Raw genomic sequence first — 12,348 nt, 5'->3', positions numbered from 1 at the left:
CAACCCTGTGTCACTGCACTGAAGGTGCTGTGTGACACACAAAAGAAGGGGGCTACTGATGTGGTGTACTCCAGAGTCCACAATCACAAAAAACAGAGAAATATACTTGCCAAAACACAGGTAAGAGTGGGGGAAAAGCTCACACTCTTACCAAGTGGAAAATAATACACTCCTGAAGTCCAGCAAAGCTGCTGGGGGACTCACTAGGTGAGGGAAATTAGCCATCAATGAGAATTCTCCCTAACAGATACCGTAGACAGAGTGGTCCGGCATCACGTGGGTGCTCATTCGAAAGTCTCTGTTAGGTATCCAACTGAAATGTGGCAAATGTTAAAAGGAAAGGTATTGTGAAATCGAAGTGGTCCTGCAATGGGTCAAGCCAAACCCTGTGCACATTCAAAGGATTTTGATAGTTGATATTAATTGAAATTGGTCCAAGCCCGGCCGAGGGAGACTAGCTGTGTTAAAAGGGGATCTTAGCCCGACTGAGGGGGATCGGAGATCTGAGCCCGACTGAGGGGGGATCTGTTATCTGAGCTCGCTGAGGAGCATCCGGGGTGAACCGTGAGTCACCCTAAAAGGAATATCCTACGAACATTGTGTTAAGAGGATCTGAGCCCGAATGAGGGGGATCCAAGGTGAAGTACATTGTATTAAAGGGATGTGAGCCCGGCTGAGAGGGATCCGGGGTGAAAAGCGAATCACCTACACCGAGTACTTGTGAAAATCTACAGAGGAAAATAATTTATCGTTTATTTGCGCACTTCAGGCCTTCTGAATGAAGAGTCTTTGATAAGCAAAGAGACTTGAGCACAGAAGGCCCTGATGCTAATGATTGGACTGTATCCTTGTGCTAAAGAAGCCAAAGACTGTGCTGCGCTCGAAAACGGAAGGGAGGGCAACAGCCTGAACAGCCAGGCATATCATTTTGTGAACACTACTTTCTTTTTCGTAACACTCTGTTTCCCACACTATTTATATTTAGATTGGCAATAGGTGTATTAGTATAGGCCCTTTTATTTTGACAAGACACCACCAGTACTGCGTTATTATTATTTGATGGTCGCAGCTTGCTCCCATCTGTAGATTTAAGATTAGATAGGCGTTTTTCAAACCCTTTTTGAAGTTCAATAGCCACCCTTGAACTGTGGTCACTTGTCTGTCTTGCTGTTGATACCATGCGTTCCTTACACCTCCCCCAGAGGCTCTTCGACACAAAAGGGTTCAGTATGCTCAATGTCTTTGCCAAGGCCCCAGTGCCGACAACTTGAGCCTCAGTGACTTAAATGGGGAGGAACACATTTTGACAATATAGAAGGAACCCCTTCCAAGACCACAACCGCACACCTATGGGGTTGGCCCTGGATCCGATGGACTGATCCAAACTAGCGCCTTCGGACATTGCAGTACACTGCACCAGCTCCCTTCCCCGCCATCAGCGCCGGAGAACCTCAAGAAAATTCCCAGCTCCCAATGGGCAAATTCATGTCAAGGATGATTGAAGTCTTTGACAAGGAAGGTAATCTCGTCCCATTTGGGTTGGAACCACCATGTTCCAAAGAAGAGAGATTTCTCTGAGGAATTATACAGCGAGGAAGATCTGATGGAGATGACCTCCAACTTACAGGAGGCCATAGCCTTGGTGACTCCCACAGCTGGACATTCTTTCGATGTCAACTATAGGGAAGCCTTGAGTTTCTGTTCAGAAGATGATGGCCAAGGAAGTGGAAACACTGGGTTTGTCTGCATCAACCAGACCTAAAGTTAAGTCCAAGTCACAGACATTGTGGATGAGGTGTGACAAATTGGATTCTGCCTTGCAGGAGTACAAAGATGAGTAGGGGTAAAATGGCCCAATCAACACTCACACTTCTAAAAACCAAAACACTAAGCAATCATAAAGGTAAAACAGTGACAATCAAAAGATATAGCTCCTTCACCTTTGGTGGTAACGCAGGCCTAGGGCAGGCTACACACTTAAGAGGGGTGAGAAGGTGAACCAGTAGTGACCTAAACAACACAGCATCACAGTCCAAAGTAATGTGTGATGCTGGAAATACATTGGAGGGACAGGGCCTCCTTCTACTCTACCATCTTAAACTGTGTGTTCTGCTTATTTTCTGCACAGGAGTCCAGTCTGAACCCCTGACAGCGCAGCTCTTCCTTTTATTTATTGGTGAACAGTACCCACGGGATACCTTTTAGGGCACTGTGAGAAACCAGAGGGTATTCTCACTCCTAAACCCCTTGGAACCTCTGCTCGGGAGGCCAGGGAAAGGCCATCACTCTTGGAGCTGGACCCTGTGGGTGGAGAAGTGAGGGAGGATCACCTGGGTTGAGTGTCATTGGGGACTGGAAGTAGGACGCCATCGGGCAAGACATTGTATCCCCCTTTTCCCATTAGTGACCAACCCAACCTGTCTCCCATTTTCTTAGGCCGTTATAAGCCAGTTCCCCTAATTTCTCCCCATTGAACACTGAACAGTACTGGGACGAAGAAGAGGCAACTAAGAACAATGAGGACCACACACTTTCACCACTTTGGTACTGAGACAAGGAAGATGCTTGCTGAGAGCTGTAAAGGTCAGGCATGTACCATTGATTGTGGTCACGTAGAGCTGATTAGACATCCACACCTGCAGCCTGTGTATCAAAGGAGTCCAGCCCAGCAGCAAGAGAGACAACTGGGAAATCTGTGCATGGAGGGAAGACATGAACAGCAGCAGGAGGGCTGGTGTAAGCATGGAGTGGGAGCTGGAGCTCCCTTGAGCAAATCGAACATTAAGAAGCGAAATGAAACTTCAAATCTGAATAAAACCATTGTGATGCTGCAAATTAAAATGAATTATATTTTTCATCCAAGTGAAACCAATATGTGATATCTTTTAAAGTGAATGGAACTTCAAATCCAAGTAAAGCTTTGAGGATAATTTCTACACAGTTATAATATATGCATGGCAAATCCACCATAGAAAGAGGGCACCTGGGTCGTGGCTAGGAATGCCATCATGAAGATGGCTCCCTAAGGCCCTCAGGCGAGGCGAAGGAATAATATGCTGAATGCCCTGTCCCCACTTACCTGACGATTTCGGAGCCGCAGGAATGCAGCAGTGGTGAAGTCAACCCCCCCCCTCCCACCCCTGTGCGGCATCTGGGCTCCCATGCCGGGCCCGACAGCTGAGGTGAGGCTGTCTGTGGGGTTAAACAGTGTTTAGTTATTGCAATGCTGTTTTATAACCATTACTAGTTGGTGCATTATTGCTGAACTTAGAATAACTGTGGTACCCCATAGAACTCTATGTATTGATTTCACTATTTTAGTAGAATTCCATAGTACAAAGTGAGTCTCTTTATTTGTAAATACCTACCTAACTTATTATCCTTTAATAAAAGAACTTTTAGCACATAGCCTAGTGTGTGGACATTTCCTTGTGGGGGGTTTGGGGGTTCACTGGACCTAAGAACCAGCCTGCATCACCTCCCTTGGGTCTCAGCCTTGGTTGCTCGTCCATTGCTACCACATGAGAGTCATGGCTGGAATACCTCTGTGCCTGTACCCCAACCATATAGTGGGTGGTATCACAGGCACCCCCTACAGTCTATGCACAGAGACTCCTATTGTATTCCTGCAACCAGTGAATGCCACACTCAACAGATCCTCTTTTCCTTTAATTGCATCCTTGTGCTGTCCGGTATAGGTTAGCTCCCTTGTGGACTGTTATTTCTTGCATCCGTTTGCCATGTTACGGTGGATGGGCACCTCTGATCAATGGTCCAATCCAGCCTTATTCCCAGAAAACAGTAACGCCTTATTCCCAGAAAACAGTAACGCTTGGGTTTTCCCGTCTGTCCTGTTCAGATCTAGCATAGGTAGGCAGTGAGCTGTGTAGCTTTTCCTCACTCTGTGGTTTTCTCAGTACTCGTGTTCCAACTAACCAACTATTGCCTTGTATTGCAGCCTGGGAGAGAACCACATGGTATTTCTCCCACCTTTTTAATCTAGCATCCCGCATAGGGTGTGTCTGTGTGTGCGTGCATTTGTACAACACCCTAGTCCTGCCACCAGGTGTGAATTAGATTAGACTTGTTGAGTTCTTTGCACAGGCAAATACCAATTAAAGGGGTGCTTGCACCAAGCATCCATTTCAGCACATTCAAATGAGTACTCTTGCCCCACCCCCGCTTATCTGTCAAATAGGCTGCAAGAGTAGAATTGGAATGGGAGTTACTTGTTGGAGTGTGGTGCAGTTACAGGATAGAGCGTAACGGGTGGTGAAGAGGAGGGCAGAGAGTGGAGATGAGGGTGATCGAAAGAGTTGAATGGAGGGAGAAAGTAAGAGAAGGTAGAAAAAGGTGTAGGAAAGAAGAAAGAGCACAGAGGTGATTGGAGAGGAGGAGGAGAAGGAAGCAGATGAGCAGGGAGGGGAGGGAAGAGAGTGGGATAGATAACAATTGATGGAGAAGAGAACAAAGAAAGAGTGGAAAAATAGTTTCAAGTCAGATAAATTGAGGAGTTGAAAACAACACTAGCCATTAGGCCATGTATAAGACCTGGGGTATTAATTAGGATTCTAACTTGGTGAAAAAGGGAGCCAAGGTATTAACCTATGCATAAGGTATTCGTAGGCCTACAGCAAGTAGCATAGAAGAGGTGGCAATCCCAAAGGTCAAACTGCACTCAACATCTAATGCCTGACCCCATCCAGATAACCCAGAGCAACAGAGGTTGTTGGTACCAGGTACATTACGAATCCTGAATGACCTACAATACATCCTGACAAGACCAGAAATTATCAAACGAAAGCAGTGCAAGACACTAGCTTTGGGTCTGTGAATAACTGGTTTGCAAAGGAAGCAATCCTAAATAAAGTTTGGAGGGAGGAGTTGATAATCATACTGAAATGAATGGGGAGGAACAAGAGCCTGGTATACTTAGAACAAACCCTGACCTGCTGTGAACACAATTGTGAACATTTTACATGCTCTCTGTTCCTCTGCTGATCCCTCAACTGTGACATCTCCCTGGTGCCTGAAAACAGGATGTGTGTGCTCACATAATCGTGCTTGAAGGCTACTTAAAGAAATACTTCAGTAGGAATAAGTTTTGATGAAATGTTCATATACAACCATTAGGATATGGTAAGATTTTTAATGTAACTTAATCCATTCAATGTTTAAGAAGAGCCATACACAACAGTGGCAAATGCATTTTGTACTTGGTCCGTCACCAGGGCAGAAGCCATCATCTGAAATTGAAAACATAATACAAAATATACATAGTGGCACAAACAGAAAAAAGCAACACAACAAAAAGGTCCCTACATAAAGCAAAGCTTTGCCAAAGGACTTAGTTGCTTTGTGCTGATGGATATTAAATGTCTTGTCTAAGAGACTAAATGGTCTCCTGCTTGTACCTTGTCTGCTTACGAGTCCCTCTCTGGCTGCACAACGTTATTTTGTTTTTTTGTATTCTAAATTCTGTTTTTATGTTTTCTAGGTTATATCGATCACTGTCAGATTATGATGTCCTTCGTGGTATTTTCAGTGGAAAGCTTGGAACAAAGTCAGTTACACAGAAGGCATTGCTGGCCGAGGCAAAAAGTGATTATTATGAAGCAGCTAAGCTCTATGATGAGGTAATGACTGAAATGTAGAAAATGTTCTGATATAATTGAAAATATTCCTTAATAACATGCCTGAAATAATGTGATGTTATCCTTTCTAAAAGTGCATACACAAATTTGAAGATCAGAGCTATTCCTCCAGAAGATTAATAAACTAATCGACAGGTGATTTTCAAAGTGAATTCCCATATTTGATATTCTGCAGTTAATGCTTTTTTGTAGGTTATTGAATTTATTCAACGCATTAACCAGCTATTAGTTTAGCTTTATCAGAACCAGAAATGTTTGACAATCTATTAACAAAAGAACATTTCTAAAATAAATATGCAAGAAATCTATTCGACCACAATATTCATGTTACTGAAATTGTCCCAACAATCGATGCACATCATCGAAATTGCAACACTTATAGAGATGGAAAAATCAGATAGTTCAGTGATTCACATAATCCCATAAACAAATATGATCCTAGTGTGATGGGATGACTACTGCTCTGCAGGAGTAGAGCTATAAGTAGTGAGTAAAACTCAACTCAGCCACACATTACTACTAAACCCATCAGAGATCCCAATTATAAAGGTGAAACAGGCACAGCCTCGACTGGTGTACCTCTTTCACATGTAGCGTATATGGTAGCACAAACTGAGGGTAGACCATACACTTCAGGAGGGGTGTGGGCCGACACAGAAGCAAGCCAAAAAACAATAGTACAAGTCCAACTAATTTGCTATAAAAATCGGATCTTTCGGTAATCTAACAAAATGCACACAACTAATAAAAACGCTACTGACCCTCCCTCGTGAGGGAATAACACAGAGAAAGAAATCTTTCAAATAAAGGGGCACTCTGGATTTGGAGGAGGTGGTACACAGGCAAAGATTTCAGTAGCAAAATGTCAGTTCTTCAGCATTGGATCTTTCATAGCTTCACATGCTGCTTGAATATTCCCGTTGCCAGGCTGGGAATCCTTTGTAATATTAAAGCAGCTGCATTTTAAATGAAGAATTGCAACCACTTCAGTGTTCTTGCAGTATAATTTTAGGTCATCTACACCTTAGCCAATAGGCAGTGCCTCCTTAGCTCCTGCCCTAGAGGCCATCTGCAGATTCTTACTCTACTTTCGAGTGTTGGGAGTCCTCTTCAAGTTCTCTACTTACATTTGACTATTATGCACATTTTACCACCTTCAAGACTGCTTTCGCATTGTTGTAAAGCTGAGAAGTATTCTCTTCTGGGGATTTAGCAGTCATTCACCCATTTGGTGCTCCCCTACTGGACACAGACCCCGGTTTTTCCTCCAGTATTTAGCCCTGTGGAGTGTTTTCTTCTGATCCACCATACCTGACTCAAAGGCAAAGAAAAGTGTGCTTAAGGCATGTCCCAACTACCATCTTAAAAACATTGAGGTTCAGCATGAGGAGTGTCTGTATTGCTTGTATCCAGACCTGGATATTAACTCCTGCTCGATTTGCTACTCTTTTTCAAATATAATATTGAAAGACCATCACAGAGGACTAGTGTCCTGGCTGGACGAGGGGACTGTTACCTCAGACTCTGCTTCAGTGAAAAGCTGTGCCTCGCTATTCGAGGGGATTGGGTCCTCCGACGTATTCCATATCTATGACATGTAATCACCACAGCTGTGCTGCTTCGGAAACTTTTCCGGCGTCTGCGTCCTGCGTCGATGACGTCGATACGCCGTCGTCGAGGACCTCCTCCGACATCCGACGTCATCCGATGTGATAAGTAGGACGCACGACGCCCATAGCCTCAGTTCCGTTTTTTCCGCGAACGTGTTGCTTCGTGTTTCTCGGTTCTAAGCCTCGACTCTTTGGAGTTCTGTTCTTTCTGGTTCTTCGAACCTGTTCGTTTGTGAATTTCCTTTGGCGATGTCTTCCACTTCGTCTTCAACCCCGCGTCCGGGCTTTAAGAAGTGCGGGGAGTGTGGGTCCAAGATGTCGGTGACTGACTCGCACGACGCCTGCCTCTGGTGCCTCGGGGAGGCCCACGACACGGATGACTGTATCGACTGCCAGTCGCTCACGTCCAAAGCCTTACGCGAACGTAAGAAGAAGTTGTCGGTAGGTCGGGTGTCCAAGCCCCGGAAGTCGAAGTCGGCGGGGCTTTCGACGGATGATTCGAGGGGTGACTCTCCGCGTCATCGTCGGAAGTCTCGTCGGTCTTCTTCTAGGAGTGGGTCTCGCCACTGCTCAGCCTCTTCGAGGCATTCTCGGAAGCGCCGTCACCGGTCGCCTTCCAGGTCCTCTTCCGAGGATTCTGCACGGCACGTTGGTTACCCCACCAGCCGTGCGACGCCGGAGGAATGGGCTTCCTTCGGGAAGAAAATGTTGGCGATTCTTGAGTCGCAGGGTACTCAGCCGTCCGCGCCCCCGAGTGGGGTCGGCCGTGTGAGGTCGAGAGACGCCGCTCGCAAGAGTGGTCGGCACGAGTCACGGGAGCGGTCCCGTTCGGAAAAGGAGGCTCGTTCTCGCCGTACCCGTTCCAGGTCCCGGTCCTCGACGCGTTCGAGACCGTGTGCTCCTGTGAAGTCTTCGAGGAAGACATCGACGTCTGAGGCGTCGAGGGCGTCGACAGGCTTTCTCGAGGCTCCGGCTTCGAGGACGTCGTCGAGGCCGTCGACGATCAGGTCGTCGAGGGACACGCTCGGGGCTCCGGCCTCGAGGGCTGTGTCGACGCCGCCGATACTGGAGGCGCTGCATCTGACGTCGACGCCGATTTCCTCGACGTCGACGCCGATCCTCTCGGCGCCGTTGCCGGTTTTCTCGGCGTCGGCGCCGATTCGCTCGACGCCATCGACGCCTTTCGTGTCGGAGGTGCCCCGTGTCACGGGTGTGCCCCCTAGGAAGGCTCTGGTTAAGAGCAAGCACTCTCGGGTGCCTTTTCGCCACCTGGAATATATTTCGGAGGCGGATGAGGATTCTGATGGCCTGGTTCCTAGTCAGGTGCCAGATGAAATTGTCTCGGGCCATAGTCAGTTTGACGATTTGAGGCAGTCACTGCATGATGCCAGTGGACTGGACACCTCTCCGGAGGTGGAATTTTGTAGGCCTGAGCCTGGCTCCCATGCCGATTCCTCGTACCGGCGCCTTATGGCTAGGGTGTCTGAGTATCTGGGATGGTCTGCTCCCCCAGGGGAGTTTGTGCAGGATGATCTGACGGACATCCTTGATGTTGGTCCCCCCAACTGACCCGGTACTGCCGTTCCATATGGCTTTACAGAGAAGGGTGGCGGCGGCTTGGACTGCTCCGGAGAGTCTCCCGGCGGTGGGCAGATCCTTGTCGCGTAAATACCGTCCAGCCAGTAGCGACCCCTGCTACTTGACCAGGCACCCCACTCAGGAAAGTTTGGTGGTGCAGGCGGCCACGGCCCCGGCAAAGCAGGCGTCGTACCCTACCATCCCTCCTGATAGGGACGACAAACGTTTTGATGGCTGGGCGAAGAAAGTGTTTTCTTCTGGTGGTATGGCGCTTCAGGCGGCCAACTCCATTTGTGCCTTGTCACGTTTCACGCACACTCTGTGGAACTGTGTTGCGTTAGCGGCTGAACGTATTCCCGAAGGGGATGAACGGGATGGTTTCCTTTCTATGGTCCAGGATGGTAAGGATGCCATGTGTGAGTCCGTTCAGTCGGGTCTGGACTTGGCTGAATGCGTCAGTAGGTCCATGGCGGCGAGCACCGTGATACGCAGGTTTGCGTGGTTGCGGAAGTCGGGGTTTGCTCCTGATGTGCAGTCCCGGCTCCTCAACATGCCCTTTGATGGTGAACACCTTTTTGGCAGCAAGGCTGACGAGAGCCTTGAGAGGTTGCAGACCTCAAAAGCTGCAGCGAAGTCGTTGGGCGCTGCAGTTCGCCAACCTCCGCCTTTTCGTCCTAGGGGACAGCAGTGGAGGGGTGGTTCCTTTCGCTATTACTCATCCTTCAGTAAAGCGAGAGGAGCTGGCAGTCAAAGAGGCCAACGCAGGGGTACCAGAGGTGGACGACAGGGTACCCGTGGTGCCAAGGCCGCTCGGGCAGTTGCCTCTTTGCCCTCAGGTAACGCCGCAGCCGCTCCCGCTCAGTCGTGAGGCCATGTCCCATGGTTCGCCGGTTGGGGGAAGGCTGGCGCAGCATCTTGTAGAGTGGCAAGCCATTACTTCAGATGTGTGGGTTCTGGAGATCATAACCCACGGCTACTGTCTTCCTTTTCGGCACAGGCCTCGCGACAATCCACCGGGGAACCTCTCTTTGCAGAGTCCGGATCCGCTCCTTGCGCAGGAAATTCAAGCCCTGCTGGAGAAAGGCGCCATAGAACTGGTGCCTGTAGCGGAGAGGAACAAGGGATGGTATTCCCCTTATTTTTTGGTTTCGAAGAAAGACGGGGGATTGAGACCCATCATGGACTTGCGCGGTTTGAACAAACTCCTCAGGAAGGACAAGTTCAAGATGGTTACTCTCTCTCAAGTCCTCCAGGCCCTTCAGCTTCAGGACTGGTTGGTGTCACTCGACCTCAAGGATGCTTACTTCCATGTGCCGATCCATCCCAAGCACAAGAAGTACCTGAGGTTCGCGGTTGGCGACTCGCACTTTCAGTTTCGGGTCCTGCCGTTCGGATTGACCTCCGCCCCGAGGGTTTTCACCAAGCTCATGGTGGTGGTGGCAGCACATCTCAGGCAAGGGGGGATTCACGTCTACCCCTACCTGGACGATTGGTTGATCAGGGGGAGCTCTCCCGAGCAAGTCCTGGATCATCTATCGATGGCCTGTCGCTCCCTTCACAGGCTGGGCTTCTCCCTCAATTTAAAGAAGTCCCATTTGACACCAACACAGCGGCTCCAGTACATCGGAGCAGTGCTCGACACTTCCCTGGGGCAGTGTTTTCCTCCCCAGGTGAGGGCTATTCACATTCAGCAGATGGTGCACAAGTTTCAGCATGCCCAGACGCTCCCAGCGTTCGAGTTCTTGAGGTTGCTCGGCCTCATGGCATCCTGCATTCTTCTGGTGCCAGAGGCTCGCCTGCGGATGAGATCTTTGCAGTGGGCACTCAAGACGCAATGGTCGCAGTCCTCCGGCAGGATGTCGGACTCGATTCAGGTGCCGTCCTCGGTCGCCCGAGACCTTCTGTGGTGGGCCGTCGAAGGCAACTTGATGAAGGGGGCTCCATTTTGGCTTCCTTGGCCGGAGGTGACGATCGTGACGGATGCATCCCTCACGGGATGGGGAGCTCATGCCAACGGGCTGACAGTCAGCGGTCGTTGGTCTCCGTCGGAGTCCAGACTCCATATCAATCTGTTGGAGCTGAGGGCCGTCAGGCTAGCCCTGAAGGCTTTTCTGCCGTCTGTGCGAGGGAAGAATGTCCTGATCCTGACGGACAACACAGTGGCCATGCGCTACCTCAACAAAAAGGGGGGGGGGCAGGGTCACTTCCTCTGTGCAGAGAGGCGATGCAGCTCGAGTTCTGGGCCATCCAGCAGGAAGTTTTGATCTCGGCAGTTCATCTGGCCGGAGCCGAAAACGTGACGGCGGACGCTCTGAGCAGGCAGAGCGCAATCTCTCACGAGTGGGAGTTGGCTCAGGAGATTCTCCTGGAGATCTTCGCCCTTTGGGGGACCCCTCAAGTGGATCTCTTCGCCTCCAGTGTCAACCGGAAGTGCGAAAGGTTTTGCTCGCGGGAATTTCCTCCAGAAGGAGCCTTAGGAGACGCGTTCGTGGTGGAGTGGTCATTCCCGCTGCTGTACGCGTTTCCTCCAGTCCCCGTCATCTCGCAAGTGCTGCGGAGGTTACGGAAGTTCGGTTCCCGGATGATCCTCATTGCCCCGGCGTGGGCTCGGAGGACGTGGTACCCGGACCTTCTCGACTTATCCATCTGCCCTCCACGTCGTCTTCCCTACTGAGACGATCTGCTCTCACGGGAGGGGGGTCAGGTTCTCCATCCAGAGGTCAGATCCCTCAACCTTCACGCTTGGCTTCTGAAAGGTTGAGGTATAAGGATTGGGACCTCCCTGAGGACGTGATGGAGGTGTTGCTTTTGGCCCGAAGGCCGGCAACAAAGTCTCTGTACCGTTGCCGTAAGTTCTGCGACTGGTGCAGAGTTCAGAATGTGGATCCTTTTGCATGTGACATCCCCATGGTTCTGTCCTTTTTACTTTCTTTGGCCCACAGGGGCTTGCAAGTGGGTACCGTTAAGGGTTACCTGGCGGCGCTGTCCATCTTTAAGCGCTCGTCTGAAGAGTGTTCTTACTTTAAAATCCCTTTGATTTCACAGTTCCTGAAAGGGCTCACTAATGTGTTCCCTCCGTCACCTTTCCTGGTGCCCGGTTGGGATTTAAACTTGGTTCTTAAGTTTCTTATGGGTGCTCCGTTTGAGCCTTTACATTCTTGCCCTTTGAGGCTGTTAACTCTGAAAACTGTGTTTTTAGTTGCGGTTACTTCCGCTCGCAGAGTGAGTGAGTTACAGGCACTTTCAGTTAAGCCTCCCTTCACTGTATTTCACAAGGACAGGGTTGTCCTTAGAGTTCGTCCTTCTTTTCTTCCGAAGGTAGTGACGGAATTTCATTTGGCCCAGAAGGTTGTTCTTCCGGCATTCTATCCTCCTCCGCATCCTGGTAAGGAAGAGGAGAGGCTCCATAGGCTTGATCCTAGGAGAGCTTTAAGCTTTTATGTTTCACGCATGTCCCGGGTCAGAGTGGATGATCAACTCTTTATTGGTTACGCTGGAAAGCGTTT

The 12,348-nt window shown here is 49.4% G+C and overlaps 1 protein-coding gene across 1 annotated transcript in view; it reads left to right on the top strand.

Moving 5' to 3' along the window:
• PRKDC (protein kinase, DNA-activated, catalytic subunit) overlaps positions 1-12,348 on the top strand; it is a 3,362,625-nt gene that overhangs the window by 2,395,647 nt on the left and 954,630 nt on the right. Inside the window, exon 64 of the mRNA XM_069621025.1 lies at positions 5,498-5,636. Within this exon, the coding sequence (XP_069477126.1) occupies positions 5,498-5,636 (139 nt within the window). The remainder of the gene's footprint in view (positions 1-5,497; positions 5,637-12,348) is intronic.

This window comes from Ambystoma mexicanum, chromosome 5q (assembly GCF_040938575.1).
Source record: "Ambystoma mexicanum isolate Mex_15411 chromosome 5q, UKY_AmexF1_1, whole genome shotgun sequence".
NCBI lineage: Eukaryota > Metazoa > Chordata > Amphibia > Caudata > Ambystomatidae > Ambystoma > Ambystoma mexicanum.
The sequence above is the reverse complement of the archived record's forward strand: the minus strand, read 5'-3'. Positions and strand labels throughout refer to the sequence as shown.